The sequence below is a fragment of the Pseudorasbora parva genome, chromosome 1, assembly GCF_024679245.1.
Source record: "Pseudorasbora parva isolate DD20220531a chromosome 1, ASM2467924v1, whole genome shotgun sequence".
Taxonomy (NCBI): domain Eukaryota; kingdom Metazoa; phylum Chordata; class Actinopteri; order Cypriniformes; family Gobionidae; genus Pseudorasbora; species Pseudorasbora parva.
In genome coordinates, this window is record NC_090172.1 from 30960931 (window position 1) to 30988276 (window position 27346).

Sequence of the window (27346 nt, forward strand, 5' to 3'; positions counted from 1 at the left end):
AAATAGCAAACAGTGCCGCTGGTTAATCAAGGGTTAAGTTTGGCTATCACGTTATTTTGGCTAATGACAGCGCTGACTGGATCGGATTGCCCATTCATAGGCTAAACAGAGTAATTATTTATTGCAATATGTTTTTAATGTTTTTATCTAGTAAAAAAAGATACAATAGGCTACATAGCTTATACTTTTACATCTTTGAATGAAAATCGCCAAGCCTAAAAGGACAACTTTTAGATTGATGTGAACGACAGGAATAATTCTCAGAATGCTTGTGGATTAAACATCTCCGATGACGTTCATTGCCATGGATTTTATCGGGTTTACAAGAAAAGGTAGGATATATGGATATAATTGCGAACTGTTACTAGCCTACTGATTGTATGCGTGAGCGCACGCTGTCACTGCATTCGAGTAGCCTACACACACTCGTGCAGTGGGCAGCCCCAGACTGCCTGACAGCGCGCTGAGTGAATATTCTGCATTATGAAAACATGTATGACAGTACACAGGCTACACCGTAACTCAAACGCGGCAAACTTTAATAGACATTAATACAAAGGCGGGACACCATAACTGCATGTCGGTACCGTAACTTAATTTAGACGCATGGCTAAACAAAGGCAGAGTACCGTAACTCAGTTTGAGTGTTCTAAAACCAAGGCAAAGAGCGGTAACTGCTGTTACGGTGTTCTGCCTTGGTTTCTCCTGGGCTTTTGGAAGTTACTGTTCAGGCAATCCATAATTTTCTCGAAAAAACAACATAATTGACTAACGATATTTATCCACATGATAAAGGAGGTCTTGAAAGTCCCAAAAATGTCAATAACTCATTTTCGACCAAAAACGAAGTTACGGCCTTTTGCCTTTGCACGGCAGTATAGAGCTCCGGAGGTTGACGTCATGCAGCCTAGCGCCGCCATTTTGGCAGGCAGTCAGGGGAGCGCTAGAGCGGCTGTTGCATTGGTATCTATAAAATAATTTAAAACCGGACTGTTTAAACCTTACTATTTCAACATGATGGACAGCTTATGTGCACCAGGATATCAGAACAAATGGGAGAAAGCAAATGGGAAATAATTTTATCGTAGTAAGTTGTTGAATGCCGTGAATTTCAGTTTATTCTTCATTCTTAACTAATGTTACTTTTGCCTCACGTAAACAATGATAAAAAATATCCCAATACTTAATTGTGAATAACATGCTTTTATGTATAACATCAAAAAAGGCTGTTTGAAACTAAATTAAGGATCAATAAATAAATACTTATTGAGGAAAAAAAAGAAATTACATTGATTAATTATGACCGATTTTATTTTACATACACAACACGGACCTATGGATGCAGGAGCGCCCAGTTTTAGTTTGTGTTAACCTAACATAACATTAATCTATTCACATTTATATCATGTAAAACATGAGCGTGATGCAGTTCAGTCTGCCTGCTATTCTATCTGTTAATATTACTCCTGATCGCAGCTAGGCTTCGGTGAAAAATTAGTTTAAACATAGATTTAAGCTTCAACTAAGTTTAAGTGCAACTGCAATGCAAAAAAATATTGCACATAGCACTAGTGCATCAATGTTGTAAATTAGTGCCCATTTACGTCAAAACTAGGCTAGCTGTAACTTGCGCACAACTGGTGCAACAGGTGTCCTGAGGGGAAAGCTCTCCCCTTTATCGAGGCGTGAAAGGCACCTCGGGGGCAGTTTACCACCACCGCGGTGGTCTAGGGCTATGAAGCGTTGTGCTTCACTCGTGTCATAATATTCACGTAAAACAGTATGTACATATAAAAAAACTATTGTTTGGCTGACCACTGCCGGTGCTACTCAGCCATCGCGGTGGCGCTCTACCTTCACAGTGGTGCAGTTTTTATATTCACCGGACACTGGCACAGCTCTAGACCACCGTTGTGGTAAAAAACAAAAACTGCCACCTTCACAGCCCTAGATATGTTCTATATGATCTATTAAGTTTTTCTATGTACAAGTCTATGTCTTTTGAATTAAAGTGTGCAGTGAACTCCGTTGACTTGAAACTCATGCTGGCGCCAGCTGTTCTTGCCTGCCAAAATGGCATTGTAAACAGAATGGGTCACATGACCTCCGGAGCTCTACTGAGTGGTATTGCATCCTTCATATCTCAGAAAAATATTTAGTTTTATTATTTTATTTTATAAAAGAAAGATACGCTGTACAGAGTCTTTCTGGGGGGAAAAGCAAGCGGCTGGAGGCGCATCGTGTGGGTGGAGCTAAAGAATCATGAATGCTAGCAGCTTGCATTGAGAGCGTCCGAAATCTCGTCCTTAAACATGGAAAAGAAAATGTTATCCTAAATAAACCATGGAGATCAATCTGATATAACCATACATATATGATCCAGAATCAGATCTAGAGGCTGAAATTGAACAGGCGAAGCAGCAACAGCAGGATGTCTCTATCAGGTATGTGCCGTTACTGTAACTGTATTTGAGTAAGTTTTACAACATTTGTGTGTGTTTACTAGTGGTTTATGAGGACATCATTTGGTTTATGGACTATTGTATGCAATTAAATGTTAGAAGTAGCAAGCAGAACGGTTTTGCACATCAGACTAGTACAAGTTTACGTAGAAAAGCAATAGAATAGTAGTGTATTTGAATGAACGATTCAATTAGCTAACAACACTTCAATGGAAACACACAGAGTACCACCCCAAGTTCACCATGTTCCTAGTTCCTGGGGAAAGTTCCTGAGGTGGAAACGCAGCAAAATACATTTGAAGCAGTTTTACTCACCGCCTGCTTCAAGCATACAACTGTTTCAAGCATACAACCTTAAACACTGGAACCGCTCCATCTTTCAGCATTAGACGAGCTATAAATCCGGAGTTAAACCGGTCCTTGTTTATAAACCATCGTTGCCCGAAATGCAGGGAACAAACAAAAACACACAGATGTCATTGGTTGATCTCAGACAACAGTATAAAAAAAGAAAAATTGTCAATTCATGACACCTTTAATCTTTCCAGCAGTAAAGTATCCCTTTAACAGTCTACTAATACTCCAACAAGAGTCATCTGAAATGTAGTTGCAATTTTACTTATAGTAAGTAGAATGTCTTTATAGAATATAAACTAGAAAGTAGAAGTGGACCATGGAAATAATGTGTAACCAAAAATGCCATAATTGGACAATTTCTCATTCAGCAGCAAACTAACACCATGTTGCCTTTCATATTTAGAAAATGCCTATATTATATTTTTGCAAGCGATGAGAATCTGATTTCATCAGGAATCATTTTGTATAGTATGCTTTATCCAGGTTGGCTATGTTACAACCTAAACCCTAAACCTAAGGATGCCTCTATCATGTAATCAATGCAGTTTAATGACCACTAGCTGCAGTAAAACGCCAACATCTCTTATTTATTTTCACACAGATTGTGATTACAGGTGCAGTTTGTTGGTTAATAAAGACATTTTCATGTGGTTCCTTACACAATACCATGACCTCAAAGCCTTTTTAAAATTTAACATTATTTGTAAATTAATACATTTTAACATTTGCATCACATAACCAGGCCTAAAACATTTTTTTTTTTTTTTTTTTTTTTTTTTTTGCCACACCCTTACACTCCCATTGGCAGTGATAATGGCCAAGTTTCGAAAGTTATTCAGTCAAGAGCAGTGAGTGATCTTTCCTTTGTCCTTTTTTGTTTGATTATAATTAAAAACAAAGACAGCAGCAGAAATATTTGGCTACTGTCACTATAATGTCTTCAAGTGCAAAATGATGTGAAACATTGCTCACTTCAGTATGAGCACACTGTCTGAGGCATGGCTTTCTGGAAGCATGCTTCGGATGTGTGTCCACATAACTTTCCACACAGCACGTGAGTAACGAATTGAGTTCCTTTTTGGTGTCTTCTTGTGATTGAATACCTAAATAGGCAATTTTTACACTTTCGTGACGATCCAGCACGATGTTCTCACAACACTGCATTGTCAGGATGTAACTGGTAATTGAAACCGTTTCATACACTCACCAACACCTAATTTTTACTATCATTTGTTGCTTGGCAAGTGTTAGCGTGTAGCGCATTACAATATTGCACTTGTGTTGTTGAAAGTTCAGTATTGAGCCCAATGAAACATGAGTCATGATAAAAGAGCTCAAAAGGCTTAGAAGCAAGCTAGAGCTTAAAGGTTGTTTCAGTAAAGAGGTTTTCATCTCATATTTGTTTTTTGGGGTATAGGTTTGTATTGTAGCTGGTATGTTATTGTCTAATGCAAAAGAGCATTAAACTTTTAGTACCTTTCAACTTGCTTTTCTTTTCTGAATTTCTACGATACTTACAACAATTAACTTTATAAAACGTTGACAGAATCAAGTTACCGGTTTTGATGAAACTGAACATGCTTTTAGCGCCACTCACAGGACATTTCATTTTGAACTTATCGTGAAATGTGCAAAATGCAATGTAATATCATTTTGCAGAAATGCCACCACAGGCACGTATTTCCAATGAGCCTGGGTTGCGATATTCCCTTGAGCATGGCTCTGGAAGCTCTTTTCAAATGGCATTTCCTTTTACATAGGTATTTCTGTCACCTACCATTCCAAGTTTCCCTGTCACCTTTAGGAATGATGCTTCATGGCGGGGTAAGCTTTAGCAGAGCTGCCTGTCGCCATCATCAATATAAATGCAAATTAAGATCAGGGTTTCGAGAGGCTGCAGAATGGTTTTGTCATGATAATATCTGGCTTGCAGTGGAGAGAGGTGCTGGATCAGGTATTGAGCTGTGTATGATGCCTTGGGCTTTGAAGATCTAAGGCACATTTTCTAAAGTGGGGCCATATAAAAAGGTGTGGGCATGTTGTCTTTTGGTCAGGAAGAGGCAGAGCTCCCTCCTTCATTTGGCACATTTGAGAATGCTGGATACGCCGAGCAAATGCAGGCAAACAGAAAACACCCCAAGGTGGAGTTTATCTTTTCAGTCTGAAAAAAAAGGGCATGTGTGTCAATGTCTGTATACAAAGCAGCAGAGAAGAACATTTTGAAGTTTGCAAGGAATGCAGATGAAAGTTAATGGGATGCACCTATTCATGAATATGCATCATTTGATATTTAGTATATTTGCCAGGTTCCATCATTTTCATCTTTTACTATAAAACATGGCTGTTTCCTCTGTTTCATTAGACTAGTGAAGCAATGTTCATATGATTTTAATCCTAACTTTAATGAGCTCTTCCATTCGAATGTCCCTTACACACACTGCCAGTTGTGTGTAACTGACAACTAGGTGAGCACGAGGTGCTCCTAAAGAACCTAACAAATGTATGATTTAAAACTGTTCACATGCTAGGAGGATGACAAAACTTTGTGTATTTACTAGTTGCCATATCAACATTATTTAGAGAAAAAAGTGTGCCAAAATTTAAAAAAAAAAATCTTTGGACCATATCATTGAACATTTATTTAACCATAGCAAAAGTAAATGTCTTACTTAAGTTTATGTTTTATCTGTTTTTTGTGTTTATAAAAAATAAGACAAATCTGACATTATTATAATCTTATATCTGCTATTTAACAGTTGATATGGTTATTTAATGTTGAAGAACCATGCGCTATTAGAATATTAGAAATACGCTATTACATTTTATACTTTCATGAATTCTTTTGAGTAACCATGGGAAAACAGTGAATAAAGTCAATGTTCAAAAATTAATCATTATTATTATGTTTTGAGTTTGTTTGTCAACTCAATTTTTTTAAATATTTTTCAGGATTACAAAATGCCATTATTTTATTTAAAAAGTGTATTGATTTATTTTATTGACAAACTATTTTATTTTGATTTTGATTTATTTTATTTTTTTTATTATATAACATTTTAAGCTGTCATTTGGTCATGTTCCAATGTGCCCCTCACATGTTACAATGGACCCCACCTGTGGACCATGTTTTCACATGTCACTTCTATTCTTTCGGGGTAAATCAAGTAAACAGTACACAGTGTATTAATGAAACAAAACCACATAATATTAGTAGACGTGTGCAATTAATGTGGGAAAAATTCAAACCTGAAATTGGAAATAAAAACAGAATGCAATGATGTGGAAGTTAAAATTCTCAATATCTTTTTTCAGAATACAACATAGATGACATATCAAATGTTTAAACAAAAAAAAAGTATAAGTTGATAAGTTGATTTTAAATTTCATGGCATCAACACATCTCAAAAAAGTTGGGACAAGGCCATTTTTACCACTGTGTGGCATCCCCTCTTCTTTTTCATAACAGTCTACAAAAGTCTGGGGGCTGAGGAGAGTTTAGGAATAAACTCTCCTCAGAGAGTTTATTCCTAAATGTTGTCAAACTCTTGTCTAATACAGGCTTCTAGTTGCTTAACTGTTGCTAGACATTTCAAAATTCTCACTTTCAACAATTGATGTTATCTATATTCTATTGTGTATAAAATAAGTTTATGAGATTTGTAAATTATTGTATTCCTTTTTTATTCACAATTTGTACAGTCTCCCTACTTTTTTTGGAATCGGGTTTGTAAATACTCTGAACCCCAAGTTGATTTACACAAACTGAGAAAGTCAAAAAGCGTTAGGTTGTGCCCTGCTCTCACCTACTTTCAATTGCTGTAATAGATTGATGACAAATTGAGCCATACTGTTGTGCCAATTCAGGCGGTTTGACAAACAGCCTTGCTGAAGGCCATCCCATTACCAGGGTGATTTTCAGAAATTTTAGCTTTGGAGACCCAAATCCCTTGGGTATTGGTTGCCTTGCAGGCAGATCTGCACAGGGTTGCTCTGCTCTGTCCTCGAGGTCCACTGTCCTGCAGAGGTATTGCTCCAACCTTAATCAAACTCAGTTGACTATAAATTTCTAGTAATCCTAAAGGCCCTTTGATTAGGGTTGCTGCTAAATTCAGGACATTGGACCTCAAGAGCCAGATTTGAGATATCCTCTAGACCATATAATACAATAATACATAATACAATAGTGGAATTAAAATAAAAAATGTAAGTCTATATAAAAATGCATGTTTTTATCGATCCTTCTCACATTTGTAATACTTTGGTCATTTAATAAGAATAATAAGATGTAGTTTTATATTTTGGATTTGAATTAATTAAAAGAGAAATGTCATGTCTATCTTAACTTCAGGTTGATATAGGATGTGAAAAGCAATTAGTAATAAGTAAATAAATACATTTTTAAGAGAGTAATTTGTTCAGTAATCTAATTACACTATTGAAGATAATTAGTAATTAATTACTTTTTTAGAGTAACTTACCCAACACTGGCTGGATCAGGTACATTTATTTAGGGTTGAAGCTAAACTCTATAGCACTGTGGCCCTCTAGGACCTGAGTTTTGCATACATGCTCTAGTCTAAACCAAAGCAAACCTATTAAGACATTCCCTTATGTAGACATTTTTATTTTTGTAATAATGCAAACTGTCTCTTTTGATCAATTTAAATCATCCTTGTTTAATAAACGGTTTTATTATTATTATTATTATTATTATTATTATTATTATTATTATTATTATTATTATTATTATTATTATTAACAAATAAAATCTTACTTACCCCAAACTTTTGCACAATATTAATAGTTTATTGATCATTTATTTAAAATTTAAAAAAATGAAACACGTGCATAATTATCTGATTGATTGATTCAGTGTTGTCATTCTCTTTTCTAAATATGTCAAAATGTACTAAAATATTTTTTGAAATGCCTATCAATTGTTTTAAAACACTTTTCTAGAGAGAATGCAGTAACTGAAGAAAGCTACAGTTCTTGATTCTGCAGTTTCTCGTGCTTGTCAGAAAGAGTAGAAACAGTTATCGAAACTTTGGAGTAAAATGACCCCATTCTTGTCTTTTTAATGTCTGTTCACTTGAATCTTCCTAACTGTCTGAGCTGTCTATGCGCTTAAAAAAGAACGAGGAAAGGGTTAGGTAGAGGTTGTGGGTTGACAGCTGATGAAAATAGATTGAAAGCAGTTTCCGATATACATACAAAGAAGTGAGCAAGTGAGGCATGAGTGAGCAGAAGCAGATAGAGAGGAGATGTAGGTACTCAGATATTAAACCCTTGCTCCCCATTGTTCACCCGTTTCATTTTCACCATTTGAACAGCACTAATCCTTATGACAACGAACTCATCACTTATGACGTTAGCACCCCTAGCCCATTAAATGAATTCTAGTGACGTATGACCTCTGACTGCTGCGAATGAGGGACTCGGGAGATAGTGGAAACACGGCACCATCATCTAAAAGGATTATATTTAGACCTTGAAGCTGTTGCACGTACTGTACACTCTTTTGGGCAGCCTGAATGACACATAAACAACCAGGAGCCTCTCAACAGCTCTGCTCTCAAGGGCTGGCTCACTTCCCCATACTCCCTCTCCCTCTCGTTTTCTTTCTCTGTCATCCATTGCCTGGTTAGTCTGATGATGACTGAAATGAAAAAGGAAGTCCTCTCCATATGCCTTTGTAAGAAGCTCCTCAATTTATTTTGTTCTCTCCATCCTTTCTCCAGATGGACACAGTAGGGAGGACAGGGAGAGGCTAGTGGTGACAGTGTGTTTCTGGGTTGATACTGCAGTGGGACTCTTCCAATGTCAGCAACAGGTAACCACTAATTAGTGATGTCTCCCTATGCGTTTACCCAGATGTTCATTTTGTTTGTCACATGAACAAATACATTCTGTTTGTCAAATGAACAAATACAGGATAATGAACAAGATAAAATTGTGAATACTCTTGTACATTGATGAGAATCTTAATGATTTTAATTATTCTGGTTCTGATTATTTTTAACAGCTCTGGTTCCCTTTATCGAGGGAACTCGCACTGCATCATTCTAGATGACACTTCGGGGAACACCCCTAGCGTGACGCCACTGAAACTTGAATGAAAAAAGGTCAATCATGATTGGAATAATAATTATTATTGTCATCATCATCATCATCTTGGATACGTTTTTTAATTCATGTTTTGCAACAGCACTGAACCGGACATCCAGCGGCTATTGTTTAGGGTTCTTGCCACCACGAGACAAATCGGCATTGCAAATTGAACATATAGCTCGACTTGAATTGCCTTTTTGTGACTGGAAGTACTGCCAAACAACACATTTTCTGTTCACAAGTTCCATTTTCACTTTCTCACAGCCTACTGCATTTGAACGGTCCACCTAGTAAACACGTTGCCATAATCAACCGCGGCATCACGTTCGACCAGTATCGCGTAGTGCAGGCAGGTTCGGTGGAAAAAAATTCTAAGGTTCGGCAGAAACTGAACCCAGTCAAAAAGCCCAATATTCGGCCGAATCCGAACCCGAATCCTGGATTCGGTGCATCCCTAGCAGGAAGTACACTCTCTGCTGGTAAAAGGGGCGCTAGAACGTGTCCCCTGTACTTCATAGTCCCCAAGAAGGATGGGGGGTTGTGTCCTATATTAGATCTCAGGTATCTGAACCAGTCTCTTAGGAGATTCAGGTTCAAGATGCTCACTATTCCAGCTATCATGAGTCAGATCCAGTTCGAGGACTGGTTCGTCACTATAGATCTAAAGGACGCATATTTCCATATCTCCATCCTTCCAAGTCACAGGAAGTTCCTGAGGTTCGCTTTCGGGGGCGAAGCGTACCAATATCGGGTTCTTCCCTTCGGCCTAGCTCTTTCACCTCGCACCTTCACAAAGTGCTTATTCTGGCCAGGTCTTACGATATGGCATTGAGATGCCGTTCTAGCCCATATGAGGTGCTTGGGGCTGAGACTCAACACGATGAAAAGTGCGTTGACGCCCTCCCAGAGGACGATGTTCCTGGGAGTAGTATTGGACTTGATAACGATGCGGGCACAAATGTCTTCCGCACGTAACGAGACTATACTGGCGGAAGTCTCCAGAGTGAAGCTAGGCCGCAGCCTCACTGTCAAGCAGTTCCAGAGACTGCTGGGTCTCATGGCAGCAGCGTCCACCGTAATTCCGCAGCAGCGTCCCATTGGGCCTGGATGCCATGACACAGACGTGGTCGAGGCTGCGTCTGTATGCATTTCCCCCGATCGCTCTGCTCCCGGGAGTCCCGGGAGGGCATCTGCCTGCTTTTAGAAGCACCCCAGTGGCCGTACAGAGTGTGGTTCTTCAACATCATAGACCTGCTAGATGGCCTTCCATGGCAGATCCCTCTGAAGAGGGACCTGCTGACTCAGGCAGGGGGAAAGATATTCCACCCCCGGCCGGAGTTACGGAACCTATGGGTCTGGCCCCTGAGGGGGCGCAGCTCATAGAGGAAGGTCTGTCAGCAGGTGTCGTTGAGACCCTGCTCAGCTCCAGAGCTCCTTCCACCAGGAGGCTGTACAACCTGAAGTGGAATGTGTTTTCCACTTGGTGGAGAGAACGTGAGGTGAACCCAGTTAACTTTACAGCAGCTTCAGTGCTGGAGTTTCTCCAAGAGCGTTTCTCCGCCGGGCTTACCCCGTCCACACTTAAGGTGTATGTGGCAGCCATTTGGGCTTTCCACACACCTATAGGTGAGGGACCACTGGGAAGGCACCATTTGGTTGTACGGTTCCTAAGAGGGGCACGGAGGATGAGGCCTGTGGCACAGGGTTCCGACCTGGGACCTGGCAGTAGTGCTCGAGGGGTTGGCTGAGGCCTCCTTCGAGCCGCTGGAGCTGGCTGAGGCCAAGAACCTCATGCTTGAGGTGGCCTTTCTCCTTGCCATCACTTCTCTGAGGAGAGTGGAGGACCTCCAGGCGTTGGCAGTCACGCCAAATTGCTTGGAGTTAAGCCCATCTTGCGTCCGACCCCGGGTTATGTACCCAAGGTACCAGCTAACACGGTACGGTCGGTGGTTCTCCAGGCATTCCATTCCCCGCCTCGTGACGGCGGAAGAGAGCAGACTTCACCACCTCTGCCCGGTGTGGGCATTGAGGATTTACTTGGAGAAGTCTGCCCAGTGGAGGAAGTCAGACCAGCTGTTGGTGTGTTTTGGTCCACCCAAGAAAGGGCTGCCTGGGGCAAAACAGTCTGCACCTCCCAGGGACGCCAGGCGCTAGAGTGCTCGCATCCTGTGTGTACCCAGAATTGGTTTCACACCAGGGTATTACGATGGGTGTGGCATAGTGGGTACTCGTTCCCCGAAGTGTCGCTAGGGGCGTTCCCCGCAGTGTCATCTATGATGACGCAGTGTCTCGTTCCCTCTTAGGGAACATGGGTTATATTCATAACCCGAGACATTCTTTGACATTTCCCTTAACACAATTGTTTTTTGTTCTGTTTTTTTTTTTTTTTTTTTTTTAGGAAATATATTTGGGGGACACATGAATGACATGAATTTAATAACTATATATATATATATATATATATATATATATATATATATATATATATATATATATATATATATATATATATATATATATATATATAAAAAACGAAGACAATTCTTGCAAAAGGTATAGCCCAGACTATGTATATCATGCTTAATTAAAAGTAATAAGTAACTACTAGTAGACAATACTAACAAATGTCATATACAATATTACTGACAAAACGCATGTGCTTTTAACTGCACGTTGCCATATGCACAACCAGTCAGTAGTTATTACGTCTCTTTTGTTGTAAGTTGCATGTGTTGGATTTGCGAGAAAGAACCAACTTAGTCATTCTTCTGTAAACGGAATGCAGTGATTTGCTGTATGTTTTTAGTCACACACACACACACACACACACACACACACACACACACACACACACACACACACACACACACACACACACACACACACACACACAAAACGGTAATAAGAGTTTATATGGGAATTATGGAATACACTGGGGAAAAAATAACCAGTTTATTAGAGTAAAGTTGAAGAATTGGACTACACTGATCTGTTATGGCGCAGTTAAATAAATATTGAAGGAAACTTTTTTTTTTTAAATCGGACCAGTTTTTCTTTTTGATTTTTTTGAATCCCAACACAATTTGTTACACTTCAGAGCACTCTGGCAAAGAGGAGAGAACAATTGCTTGCTGGGATACTCAGATAGCAATGTGAGCAAGATTTTGATGAACCAAGACAATGTCAGAGAAAGGGACGCTGAGGGAAAAGAGAGAGAGAGAGATATTGAATGACGCTGATACAAGGCTTTGAAGGGGGACCCGCTGTTTTAGTTTCACCATGCTGAGAACAAATGGTAGTAATCTGAGCCTCTCCAGTGCAAATAAATACCATGATGTGTCCTTTCTCTTAAGAGAGAGAGGGGGGGAAAGCACAAGAGACGGCATGGAACTACTAAACAAATGGCAAATGATGGTTTCCCTAATCATTTAAAAGAGCCTCTGTCAATAGGACACCTTGTGCTTGGCACATACGTCCTACTGAAGCACTTCTGAGGCATCCCTTCATTAATAAGCAGCTTTCACATTCTGCGCCTGAGAGAGTCATCATGTCATCTCTCAGCGTGCAGCCCCGTTTTAAGTGTCCATAAAGCACTTAAAGACGCTACGATGATGCTGTACACAGCATCACGCTACATTCAAATGTTGCTGCTTGCGTGGATTTATAATGCCACAGGTGAAAATGAATCTGGTGTATTTTGACATTATGACAGAGAGAGGGAGTGTAATATTCATAATGTGTCCTAGAATCCACCTTGGCATCTGCGAGCCACTTCAAAGCCCTGTACACCACGGTCTCCTCACTGAGTGAGCAGTCATTTATATTTATTTATTAATTAATGACCCCCTTTCTCATCTCTCTTCATCTTAATGTCAGAGTGATTTTTCCTTCCTGGTGCTTGTTATTTTGGATGATTAGGGAGCTTGCAGCAGGGTGCTGTGGCTCTCTGCTCCCATCTTAAGCATGCTAATTTAAAGCTTCTAAAGAGTCCTGCACACTAAATAAGCGGTATGGGGCTCCATTTTACTGAGGCAGAGATCCATACATTCTGTCCGATAAGCTCAGCTTCTGTTCATCTTCATTGTGTTAAAGGGATACTCTATTAAACTAATGGTTATTTATTGGAATCTGTTCTATGGAACCTTTACATTACACACAAAGTAAGAACATTTTTTTTTATATTTGTCTGTTCAGGGGAAACCACAATGGTTCTTCTATGGCAGCGCTGTAAAAGTTACTCACTTTCATGCCATTCCAAATCTGTATGACTTTATTTTGGGGAATGTCTACATGTTGCTGTTGTTTATTGGGCTTTGCACACTGCACTTAATTTACAAGCAGGGTAAGCACCACTTTTTACCCAGGGTTATGAAACCCTCTGGAGCAGGATTAGCACTTTTGACTTCCAAAATATCTTTTTTTCTGTTCCAGAGAAGAAGAAAAAAAGTAACACAGGTTTGGAATGACTTGATGAGGGTGAGTAAATGAATAGTAAATGAACAGAATTGTCATTACTGCATGAACTATCCATATAAGATGCCATTATTCCTGCAATTATTGTCTCTCACTCTATGTCTTTCTCTCTCAGCGGATTCTGTGCTGGAGACAGGGTTACATTACCACAGTGACCTCTGTTACCTCTGAATGTTTATTGCAGATTCAGGTATTCCTGTTAGATGAAACATGAGTGTGGATGAGTTCTAATTGCTGGTACACCAGCCATCACTGTAGCTATACAAAATGTACTGCACAGTACTGATATAAATCTAAAACTAAAATACATTTGTGAATCTACATTCTGAGAACAATATAACAACTCAAACACACACACACACACACACACACACACACACACACACACCTTTCCTGTTCGGTGTCTTTTGATATCAAACAGTTGTCTAGAGAAAGATGCCAATGTCACAGTAGGAAAGGGATGGTGTTGTACTCAACCTTGTTCAATTTAGCATAACAAAAGAAGTGGAGAGCCATCCTCAAGACAGAACATGAAACCATCTGGCTGCAACAACGTGTGACACATCAAAATTATTCTCTCTCTCTCTCTCTCTCTCTCTCTCTCTCTCTCTCTCTCTCTCTCTCTCTCTCTCAGATATATATATATATATATATATATATATATATATATATATATATATATTTTTTTTTTTTTTATATATATATATATTTTTTATCCGGGGAACCAGCCCAATATAAAGACATATACACAAGCAGATATACACAAGCAGATACATTTAGTCTTTTTTTATCCTCCCTCTACCCATATACCAAATCTACTATACTGAAATTTGCAAGAGGAACATATTCTTTGAAATGTGCTTTCCTCTCTGAGGTAAATAATGTGCATGCTGTAAGGTTGTTGTTAAAATATACACTACTGCTCAAAAGTTTGGGGTCAGTGTGGCGGAGGGGGCGTGGTTCTGCGAGGTCTGCAGCAGGAGAGAGCTCAGAGCGGATCAGCAGGTAAGTAGGTCAAGCACAGGTGACGAACACCTGTTTCTGATTGCAGTGATTGCCGTGGAGAGAGCGCATTTAAGCCGCGGCCGGGAGAAAGTTGAGAGAGAGAGTTGGACTGGAACTTTGTGAACTGGACTGTGGCATAACGAGAGAGAGAAACCTGAGCTGTTAAAGGAGGATCCTTAAAGGAGCGATCAAGTATAAAGAAGAGAGGCACGCTACTGAGCGTTTGTTTTGTTTAATTTATAAGAGACTGAATAAAAGCAAGTCCCAGTCAAAGCCGACCCTGTCTTCTTCCTTCCTGAATATCACGAACATTATCACACTGGTGCCGAAACCTGGGAAGGGAGAAGAGAGCCGCCATCATGCAAACTCCACCAAAGACACCACTTGCCGACATCGTCCAGTCGCTCGCCGGTCTTCACCAAGAGCACCATCAAGACTTGTTGGAAACGTTTCGAAGCTCTACTCACGGCCCAGCATGAAGACCGCAAGCTTTTCTGGAGCAGGATGGACTGGGAGATTCGGGCCGTTCCCCAGAGACAGAACATCGACTCGGACGCCTCCGTGCCACTTGCAAAGATGGGTCCGGAGGATGACCCAGAGTCCTTCATCGAGCTCTTCGAGCGGGCGGCCGGGTATCGGGAATGGCCCTAAGCGGACTGGCCAATGCAGCTACTGCCTCTGTTGTCTGGAGAGGCCCAGGTAGACGCCCACCAACTGCCAGTCCAGAATCTCCTGGTCTACGATGACCTGAAGCGCGCCATCATTCAGCGGGTCGGCCGGACCCCAGAACAACATCATCAGCGGTTCTGGACCCTGACCCTGGACGAGTTCGGTCGGCCCTTCGTGTTCACGCACCAGCTCCGGGACTCCTGTCGCAAGTGGTTTTTGGCTGACGGGAGCGACGTTGAGGGAATCATTGACCATGTGGCACTGGAGCAGTTCGTGGCCAGATTGCCGAAGAGGATGGCTCAATGGGTCCAGTGCCACCACCCGACGTGGCCGGCATCCACTGAATTTTAATAAATTATTGGGATATTTGTGTGTGGATGCCTCTTGGGGGAAACAAGAGAGTGGGAAGGTGGCGGTCGCTCAGGTGGGGGAGGTCGAGCCAAGACCAGTGGGCACTGATCCGGGGGAACAGAGCGCTCCGGAAATGCCAGTGTTTTCGGAGCAAAATGATTTTCCCTTGGAACAGTCCAAGGACGAAACACTAAAAAATTTGTTTAATCAGGTCTGTGCCATCGACGGCCATCTCCTGCGTCCTGACCAACCGCTTACTTTTCCCTATTTTATTCTGTTAAAATACAGGTTGTATCGGGTGACCCAAGAAGCCCAGACAAAGCAGACTACAACCCAGTTGTTAGCTCCGAAAAGCCGTCGGGAAATGCTTTTCCAGGCAGCTCATTACAATCCGATGGCCAGGCATTTAGGGCAAACAGCGACACTAAACCGTCTCATGGCCCGATTCTTTTGGCCGGGCATTCACGAGCATGTACGCCGGTGGTGTGCGTCTTGTCGTGAATGTCAGTTGGTAAACCCACCGGCCCAACCAAAAGCACCATTGTGCCCCCTTCCGTTGATGCAGGTCCCCTTCGAAATAATTGGTATAGACCTCATCAGGCCATTAGAGCGGTCAGCTCGCGTACATCACTTTGCTTTAGTCCTAGTGGATTATGCAACGCGACATCCGGAGGCAGTGCCACTGCGCAACATTTTGGCAAAAAGTGTTGCGAGTGCACTGTTCTCCCTACTCTCCCGAGTGGGAATCCCGAAAGAGATTCCCACCGATCAAGGCACGGCGTTCATGTCACGGACGATCCGTGAACTGTATGAATTGTTGGGCATTAAATCTATTCGTACCAGCATCTATCACCCCCAAACAGACTGGTAGAAAGATTTAATCGCACTTTAAAAACGATGATTCTTAAATTCGTTCACGAGGACGCCAAAAATTGAGATAAATGGCTAGAACCTCTCTTGTTTGCTGTCCGCGAGGTCCCCCAAGCCTCCATGGGGTTTTCGCCCATTGAGCTTCTCTATGGCCGCCAACCTCGAGGGGTTTTGGATGTCATTAGAAAGGCTTGGGAGGACGGACCATCCGCTAGTAAAAACGAAATTCAGTTTGTATTGGACCTGAGAACAAAACTCCACACGCTGGGGCGGCTTTCAATGGAGAATTTGTTACAGGCTCAAGACAAACAGAGACAGCTATACAACAGAGGGGCTAGGTTACGGCAATTTTTACCGGGAGAGAAAGTACTTCTATTACTTCCCACCTCTAGTTCCAAATTACTTCCCAAGTGGCAAGGACCCTTTGAGGTCACACGACGAGTAGGGGATCTTAACTATAAAGTAATTCGGTCCGATAGGGACGAGGCACGTCAAATATATCACCTCAATCTATTAAAAAAATGGATTGAGGCCGAGGCTGTGATGCTGGCGATGGTGATGAGTGGAGAGGAGGATCTCGGACCAGAGGCAATTCAAAAGACACAATCTCAAGCCCTAGTCCCGGGGGGAGATCACCTATCACCCTCCCAGGTCATAGACCTCAAGCAAACTGTGTTCTCGCCCCTACCGGGTCGGATCGGCCTCATTCAACACCACGTTGAGACCGAGCCAGGCGTGGTTGTACGCAGCAGACCGTATAGATTGCCTGAACACAAAAAAAGTGGTCCAGGCCGAATTAGAGGCAATGTTAGAGATGGGGGTCATAGAAGAGTCCAACAGTTACTGGGCGAGCCCGATAGTTTTGGTACCAAAACCTGATGGCATGGTCCGGTTCTGTCAATGTGGTGTCAAAATTTGATGCATATCCCATGCCACGGATTGACGAATTGCTTGACCGGCTAGGTACTACTCGTTTTTATTCGACGCTGGACAAAGGGTTACTGGCAGATCCTCTTGTCTCTAGTAACCAAAGAAAAGACAGCTTTTACCACGCCGTTTGGATTGCACCAATTAGTTACACTTCCTTTTGGGTTGTTCGGGGCACTGGCAACTTTTCAGCGCCTGATGGACCGAATTCTTCAGCCGCATGCTGCATATGCCGCTGCCTACCTGGATGACATCATCATCTATAGTGGGGACTGGTAGCGTCACATGCAGCATTTGCGAGTGGTCCTCAGGTCGCTGAGGAGGGCTGGGCTCACGGCCAACCCGAAGAAGTGTGCAATTGGGTGGGTGGAAGTAAAATATCTGGGCTTTCCCCAAATTAATAAGACCGCAGCGGTTGCAGCCTGCCCAAGACCAAAAAGGAGGTTAGACAGTTCCTGGGGCTGGCGGGATATTATAGGAGGTTTGTACCTAATTATTCAGACCTCGTCAGCCCGCTGACTGATCTAACTAAAAAGGAAGGACCAGATACAGTTCAGTGGACAGAGCAGTGCCAGCAGGCTTTCACTCAGTTAAAGGCGGCTCTGTGTGGTGAGCCGCTCCTACAAGCTCCTAACTTCTCTCTCTCTTTTTTCCCTGCAGACTGACGCCTCGGACAGGGGGCTGGGCGCAGTCCTGTCCCAGGAGGTGGAGGGTAAGTAACGGCCGGTGCTGTACATCAGTCGAAAGCTCTCTAAGAGAGAGACGATGTACAGCACCATAGAGAAGGAGTGTTTCGCCATCAGGTGGGCCATCCTCACCCTTGTCTATTACCTCCTGGGATGGGAGTTCACCCTCTGTTCGGATCACGCCCCCTTGCAGTGGCTCTACCGCATGAAGAATACCAACGCGCAGATCACTCGTTGGTATCTAGCTTTACAGCCTTTTAAGTTCAAGGTGATCCACAGGCCTGGTGCTCAGATGGCTGTGGCCGACTTCGGGGGGTGGGGGGGGAGAGAGAGCTCAGAGCAGAGCGGCAGGTAAGTAGGTCAAGCACAGATGACGAACACCTGTTTCTGATTGCACTGATTGCTGTGGAGAGAGCGCATTTAAGCCATGGTCGGGAGAGAGTTGAGAGAGAGAGTTGGACTGAGACTTCGCGACTGTGGCATAACAAGAGAGAGAAACCTGAGCTGTTAGTAGAGGATCCTTAAAGGAGCGATCAAGTATAAAGAAGAGAGGCACGCTACTGAGTGTTTGTTTTGTTTGATTTATAAGAGACTGAATAAAAGCAAGTCCCAGTCAAAGCCGATCCTGTCTTCTTCCTTCCTGAATATCACAAACATTATCACAGTTAGCAAAAGTATTATTATTGATTTTGTTATTATTACGATTATTTATTGTATTTTTGGTAACACTTAACAATAAGATCTCTTTTGTTAACATTAGTTAATGTATTAACTAACAAACTAATAATGAGCAATACAGTTATTACAGAATGTATTAATCTTTTTTATTGTTTGTAATTAAAACAGTAAATTATTGTTAGTTTATTTTAGTTCCCAGTGCATTAACTAATGTTAAAGGGGTCATATGATGGTACATGCACTTTTACAAGTTGATTGTATGTAAATGTGCGTTGGCAGTGCATATAAACAACCATCATATAATGATAAAAATCCATCCAGTGTTTTTTATCTCCTTATATGTTTTCCCCTGTCTCAAATCAAGCCATTAGTAACATCACACGGTCGGACCCCCCGTCCACGATTATTGATTGACAAGCAGCGTTTCAACACAGAACCGCCCTGAACAAACTTTCATCACAGTCCGTCATTGTTGATATGCTGTAGCAGAATGGCATCTAAGCTATTGTGGTGTTCTGTTCTTGGGTGTAATAACGAACACAGAAGTCATTCTGATGTTACTAAATCCAAACCGCTGATCCAAACTGCTGAATTCCCCCTCATCAATGTCAATGCTTTCATGTTTGCGTGAACCGCAAAGCATTTCACCAGAAATCTTTGTAACATTTAAACCTTAAAACATAAATCTTTGCAAATCACTTGCACGCTTCACGATGAATGCGGCTTTACAAGGTAAGTTGAATTACATTACGGCAAGCTTTCAATGTATGACGTTCTAAATATAATTCATAATCCCACGTCTATAATGAACAACACGCTATGGTTATTGTGTTATTACAAACTGTGTACGCTGGTGACAAAGTTAACGTAACACTAGAATAAGCTTATTTTTGTAGATGGTTTATAATGGTGTCTGTTACAGTAAAAAAAAAATCATAAAAAACAATCACGTTGTAACAGTTATTACTCTGCATAGATCACTTTACACATCACTGACAAGCCTACATTTACCAAAAAAAGGATTTGTTGGCATTAGTAACATCAATCTGTCAATTAACTAATATATACCTCAGTAAACACATAGCATTCATATCTCACTACGCTAACGTTACCCTGCCAGTACATCACCATCATCGTCATCTGTCTGAGTGTCACCTTCCACCTAAGTATCACCTGTGTTCGAATCCTCTGATAATAAATGTTGCACTTGCACTAATCCGTCTGTGTCCTCGTCTGTGTCTGACACAACAATTCAGAAACATCCTGTTTAGCCTTAATTGTTGAATTTCATTCTTTTCGTCATATTGTTCTGGGTCCAACTCTGGTTCAAATTGATACGGTTGCACAGATGTGTCCTCAGACACTCCCGAGAGACACTAAAGAATTATATTAACTTGAACAAAAATGGCATTATATGACCCCTTCAGCACATACAACTTTTAATTTGAATCATGCATTAGTAAATGTTGAAATGAACATTAAGATTAATAAATGTTGTAGAAGTGCAGATCATTATTAGTTCATGTTAACTAAAGTACCGTATTTCCTCAATTAAAAGCTGGGCCTCTGATAGTGGTCGGGGGCGTGGTCAGCACAAACAAATAAAGGCTCAAATTAAGGCCGGGAAAAATGTGTGGATTATCCCCTAAATGCCTTTCATTTAATGTGCATTCAAGTTCATCGTAATGTACAGTAGGGCTTTGCCGTGACGGCTGACCGACATCACAATGGAGCGCAACCATCCTGATGCCACGCGCCCTGAGTCTTGCCAGTGCGACACACACACACACTAGTCTCTTCTATAGTTAACCTAAAACCTTTGCAGAGATTGCTCTGTACATTAAATTGAGAATATAACGGATGAATATGCCATTTAAAATAGGCTGCTGTGGTCTATGAGAGATGCGACGTCTGTGAAAATACTGTGTCAGGCAGCCTACAGATATCGGTCTTCACAATACGTGCGTCTCAATCAGCTCCCTATAGTCAGGGCACTGATCAGGGAGTCAGTCCATTGACTTACCGGTATGTCCTGAACAGTGCCCTACTGAACTAGGGAGCTGATTAAGACGCACCCAATATTAGCCTCTCGTCTCTTTTATGTCTTTCTCTGGTCGCACACCGGACGCCATACCAGACGCGCACATTATTTTCGCGCGAGCTCGGTTTTGAATCGACTTCTGACAAAAGAGCTGCACGATGGATGTATCTTGTAACACAGGGTGAAATAAGTATGTGCATTGATGATTTGAGGGAAATGTAATATTCTATAAGACCTTGATTTGGAGCTCTGTGGCTCGGCAGGATTTTAAACAAATTCCGCGGAAAGGCGCCGAATGCTACCGCTACCGTGTGTGCACTCATTAAAAATAATGCGTTCGAATTTTAAAGACGTGGCACGGCGCTGAGCTTCGTGTGCGACCCTCTTCTCTGCATTTAACTTTAAATACAGATAGGCTACAAACTAAACGTTGTTGTTGTTTATGCATATGTTATTGCATATGTTGCAAATATTGTAAAGTAGTCATAAGAACTAGGCTACACGAACGACCGTTTATAAAACAATATGCAAAATCAAAATGTTAGGCTATATCTCCATGATGGATTGAGAAAAGTGCATGCAAACTATTGGAAGCGTAGATGAGTAATTAGTTGGGTCAGAAAAATAACGAAATTATAGATTTTAAGTATAACATTTTTATGGTAAATAGACATACGCTAGGCTATTTTAAAAAAGTGCTTAAAAGTGAACAAATATTCTTAAGAGAAAGCTTTATTCCTCACGTGCAACATAAAGCACTGAATAATTATTTGGGTTAGTAAAATAACAAAATTTATAGTTTAAGTATAAAAAATATTTTTGTAAAGAGATACAGTAAAAAAAAAGTGTTTAAAAGTGCATATATATATATATATATGTGACACTAAGGACTGGAGTAATGACTGTTGAAAACAGAAATTATTTATTAAATTGTAATCATTCACAATTGAAATGTTTGGTGGTATGTAACAGGTGTATGATAAAGGAACTGGTGAATAATCAAATTCTTTAATCTAGTAACAAACATTACTTTAATCTAACATTCACATAAACAATAAACTGACAATGTCTGTATAGAACAGGGAGAATAAATACATATAGCAAATGAGGACACTAAACAGGCACAGCTGGTGAGACACCATAGCAACTAATGAGCAAATGCAGACATGACAGAAAATGAACATACACAAGACAACAATATTACTGTTACTATCACTGTTTTTTTATTAAATAAATTCAGCCTTGGTAAACATAACGGACTTACATATAATACAATTATTATTTTACAGGCAAAGAACAAATTTAAAGTAAAATGTCTGCTCTTAAGTCACTATAATAACTGTTTCTCTCCATGACAAATTAAATTATATTTAGATCTTTTGAAATAAACCATATTGTGAGTAGATTTTTAAAATGACCAAAAAAAGGCTTTCTCATCTATATTTTTAGACTATATTACAGAGGGCCAAGGACTGGATTTTCAAAAACCAAAAGAGTTGCACACAACATTTTTTTCTTGTTTGTTTAAATGTTGCTGCATATTTATCAAGGCAAGAGTGATGGAAAACAAGTGTGCATTTTGCAAAAATAAATCAGACAGAATGTAACTGTAGAAATGCATTTTTCTCAAAGTGTACTAGGTGTTATGCCCTTTTCTGTTATGCAAACAAAACTATTTGAACCAGGAAGACCCTACAATTTCTGAGCTAAGTTGCAAGGAGTTTAACGCCACTCAAGGAAAGAAGGCAGGTTGGGGAAAAGTACAAAGTAAAAAAAAAAAAAAAAAAAACCTTTTTGGTTTCATTGGAGGAAAAAATAGCATGGAAATGAGGAAAAAGTCAGAGTGCCATCAGCTGTGTTGCTTTAAATTGCATTGCAGGCTACATCTACCATGCCACATGCATTAATATCACATTGCTTGCTCATGAATTAGACAGAATTGCTGTCACCCTGGCATAACTATAGCTTTCATACTCTCGAGACTGCCAGCAGCAGACACAGCCTCTCGGAGATCATAAATTTATCATTGTGCTTTCTGCTAAATGCAGTGCAACAGCACAAAGAGAAGTGAGATTTTAGATGGCATGGGCCAGCTGACAGGGGAACCTGAAGAGACCTTGGTCCAGGCATGGCTAGAATGTCACGACTCACCATAATTACAAGAAAACAGGCTCCCGGAAGTACACTATTCTGTTTCTTTCACTGAAGGTGACAAAGTTGTCCAATTCCAAATATCACCTCTCAATCAAGTCAAATTTAGTTTTACACAATCTTTCCATGGAGTAATTTTTTTTTTTTTTTTTTTCACAAATTCATACCATATAGAGCAATGGCTTATCTGTAACAGCTTTCCGAATAGGACAGTTTATCTTCAGGATTATGGAATTACCTAGAAATTAATGCCAGCAGATAATGCATGCTATTATATAGTTTAGTCATTTACTTGTATTTTAAATTGACAGTGGTGTATGATGGTCATTATCTATTATTAAAGCAGGAATTAGATGTACCCTGCTGTTACTCTATCAAAAAGGGCTTCTGTTCCATCCAAGGAGTGGCGGGTACAGATGGTTCAGACCCAAAGGACCATAAAAGGCACTCGTTATTAGTGACAGACTCTGATGAGACCCATCTCTGCTTAGTGCAGTGGTGGCATTTACTGAGTGATCATGATATAGGTTTATTTATCACTGTACTTGTATATCTGATATAGCTTTTTTTTTTTTTTTTTTTTACAGATGTAAAAGTATTTTATGCAACTGAAGAAAAACTTTCACAGCCGAAAAACTTACTAACGGTTATTCACATATTTACACTTACCTAAGATTACTTATTGCTATAACTCTAATCCGGTCATGAATATGTCGATAGCTGTACTTTCATGTTCATTTACCATCGCGTTGTCATGAGAACGGTTTGTGTTTTTGTGCTCGCTGTAACTCTAATCTGGTCAAAATGTTAATTTGTCATTAGTTGGACTCTTGTGCCTGTGCATTGAGTTGTTCATGAGAACTGTTTGTGTTTTGTGATCGCTTTAACTCTCTAATCTTGTCATAATTGTAATGCGCGTGTACTATCGAGTATCGGTTTGTGTTTTGTGATCGCTATAACTCTAATCTGGTAATTGTAGTATGTCGTTAATTAGACTGTCCTGCTTGTGTACTATCGAGTTGTCATGAGAACGGTTTGTGTTTTTGTGATCGCTATAACTAATCTGGTCATAATTGTAATATGTCGTGAATTAGACTGTCCTGCTCATTTACTATCGAGTTATTCATGAGAACGGTTTGTGTTTTTGTGATGGAAGGGGTGACTTTTTCATTGCGTGTTTGTTTTGGTGATTTGAAATATCAGCAACGGTTACCAGAAAGCACTTAGCCCACCTTTAACTACTTATTTACATCCATAAAATGTGTTTATGTTGTGCATTTATTTAAGTATATTTAAAAAATATAGAATTTATTTTTGTGATGGCAAAGATTTTCCACAGTCTTTGTGCTGTCACACGATCATTCTAATATGCTAATAGAAATAGAATATTTCTAGTAAATAAATAATAGAAACATGTCTTATTAATATCAATGTTTTTTGTGCTGCTTAATATTTCTGTAACATTTTTCAGGATTTATTGATTAATACAAAGCACAAAACAACTACATGTATTTGAAATAGAAATCTTGAAATACAACAGTTGTTTTGATCAACCTAATGCATCCTTACTGAATAAAAGTATTAATTTATGACAACAACAAAAAAAAATCTTACTGATCTTAAACATGTACAGTAATGTGTGTGTTTACTATATAGTATGTTCATATTTACATACCTACATCCATATAAGTAATATTGAAATATATGAATAGCACCATTCATGTGTGTTTGTTTGTGGACATTCACCATCATGTACCGGGTGCTAGTTCAGAGCTAGTGCTATTGTTGGTTTGTAGTTGGTTTGACTGACAAGCCTTCTAAGAACCGGTTTGCCTTTCCAGTGGTTAGCGAGCCCCCACAGAGTCAGGTCTTACGTCATTGTATACAGGGAGTGCAGAATTATTAGGCAAGTTGTATTTTTGAGGATTAATTGTATTATTGAACAACAACCATGTTCTCAATGAACACAAAAAACTCATTAATATCAAAGCTGAATATTTTTGGAAGTTTTAGTTTTTAGTTTTAGCTATTTTAGGGGGATATCTGTGTGTGCAGGTGACTATTACTGTGCATAATTATTAGGCAACTTAACAAAAAACTAATTTATACCAATTTCAATTATTAATTTTTACCAGTGAAACCAATATAACATCTCACAAATATACATTTCTGACATTCAAAAACCAAACAAAAACAAATCAGTGACCAATATAGCCACTTTTCTTTGCAAGGACACTCAAAGGCCTGCCATCCATGGATTCTGTCAGTGTTTTGATCTGTTCACCATCAACATTGCGTGCAGCAGCAACCACAGCCTCCCAGACACTGTTCAGAGAGGTGTACTGTTTTCCCTTCTTGTAAATCGCACATTTGATGATGGACCACAGGTTCTCAATGGGGTTTTAGATCAGGTGAACAAGGAGGCCATATTAATTAGATTTTCTTCTTTTATACCCTTTCTTGCCAGCCACGCTGTGGAGTACTTGGACGCGTGTGATGGAGCATTGTCCTGCATGAAAATCATGTTTTTCTTGAAGGATGCAGACTTCTTCCTGTACCACTGCTTGAAGAAGGTGTCTTCCAGAAACTGGCAGTAGGACTGGGAGTTGAGCCAGTACTCCACCTCCACCTTGCTGGCATCTGAGTCGGACTGGAGCTCTCTGCCCTTTACCAATCCAGTCACGGGCCCATCCATCTGGCCCATCAAGACTCACTCTCATTTCATCAGTCCATAAAACCTTAGAAAAATCAGTCTTGAGATATTTCTTGGCCCAGTCTTGACGTTTCAGCTTGTGTGTCTTGTTCAGTGGTGGTCGACTTTCTGCCTTTCTTACCTTGGCCATGTCTCTGAGTATTGCACACCTTGTGCTTTTGGGCACTCCAGTGATGTTGCAGCTCTGAAATATGGCCAAACTGGTGGCAAGTGGCATCTTGGCAGCTGCACGCTTGACTTTTCTCAGTTCACGGGCAGTTATTTTGCCCCTTGGTTTTTCCACACGCTTCTTGCGACCCTGTTGACTATTTTGAATGAAACGCTTGATTGTTCGATGATCACGCTTCAGAAGCTTGGCTATTTTAAGACTGCTGCATCCCTCTGCAATATATCTCCCTATTTTTGACTTTTCTGAGCCTGTTAAGTCCTTCTTTTGACCCATTTTCCCAAAGGAAAGGAAGTTGCCTAATAATTATGCACACCTGATATAGGGTGTTGATGTCATTAGACCACACCCCTTCTCATTACAGAGATGCACATCACCTAATATGCTTAATTGGTAGTAGGCTTTCCAGCCTATACAGCTTGGAGTAAGACAACATGCATAACGAGGATGATGTGGTCAAAATTCTCATTTGCCTAATAATTCTGCACTCCCTGTACGTCTCATCTGTAAGACATATACAGTGTTAATATGTTATATATTAACCTAGTGTGCTCCAAAACAATTACAAAATTCTCATTTAGAAGAAGTGTTCAAAACGTTAGAGTCTCTCATTCCTGCCAATATGCATAATTACTTTTGATGACATCACAGTGCACTTGTCATCATTTTTTTTTTTTAGTCCAATCAAAGGCTTTCAAAGCAAATGCTAATGGGGCAGCGGGAAAGTTCAAGTTCACTTTATTTTTATATAGCACATATACAACAGCCACTAGGCTGACCAAAGTGCTTTACAGAACAGCACATATTAAAAAACAGAAAATAGTATCAGGATAGCAACACATCGATTAGTAGCTCATAGCAAAACTAAGATCAGCCTTAAAATCAGAAATAGAAAAGCAATATCCGACTCAATTTTAAAATAATTAAACAGAAGTGGGAAAGCAGTATCAAAATCATATATGGTTTCAGAGGACTGGAGTATCAGAACAGTATCAGATTTGATAAAATAGCAAAACAGAAATGGCAAAGCAGTAACAGACTTGAATGTGGAATGGGAGGACAGGAGTGGCAAAAGCACATCAGACAGAAAAATAGAATAAGATAACAGAAATGGCAAAGCAGTGTCAAACTCAAAGATAAAATAGCTAAACAAAAAATGGCTAAGCAGTATCAGTCAAATAAAAAAGTAAAACAAAATGACAGAGCTAACAGAATGAAAAAGACAGACGTGAAAAGACACTAGCCCCTGCACTAAAAGATAAAATAGCCCAACAGAAATGGCAGAGCAGAATCAGAAGGGGGTGGGGGTGGGGTGGGGGAATCAATCTAGGGATAGAAATCAAAATGCTAAAGAAAACAGGTAGGTTTTTAACAGAGACTTGAAGACTGACAGGGTAGCGGCCGTTTTAACCTCTAGAGGCAGGGTGGTCTAGAGTCGAGGCCCTGCCACCACGAACACAAACACACCAGGCTCTCCATCAACAATGGCGGACGTTGCGTTACCATAGCTTGTTTCCAATCACGTGTTTCTGATGACGTGCAAAATTCAGATTTAAGGCAAGAAGTGAAAATCAGACTGGACGAGGTGGAGCAAAGTCTGTAATATGCTGGTTTAGAAAGCAATGAACAGAAAATCAGAACATATGTTAGACGTGATCCTTATGTTATGAAGAGGAGTGATTTTTC

General features: G+C 40.3%; 1 protein-coding gene across 1 annotated transcript in view; it reads left to right on the plus strand.

Annotated features, from left to right (window-relative positions):
• Nucleotides 1–274: 274 nt before the first annotated feature.
• nae1 (nedd8 activating enzyme E1 subunit 1) overlaps nt 275–27346 on the plus strand; it is a 230906-nt gene continuing 203834 nt past the window's right edge. The window contains exon 1 of the mRNA XM_067437945.1: nt 275–332. Coding sequence (XP_067294046.1) covers nt 290–332 — 43 coding nt within the window. The 5' untranslated portion in view covers nt 275–289. The remainder of the gene's footprint in view (nt 333–27346) is intronic.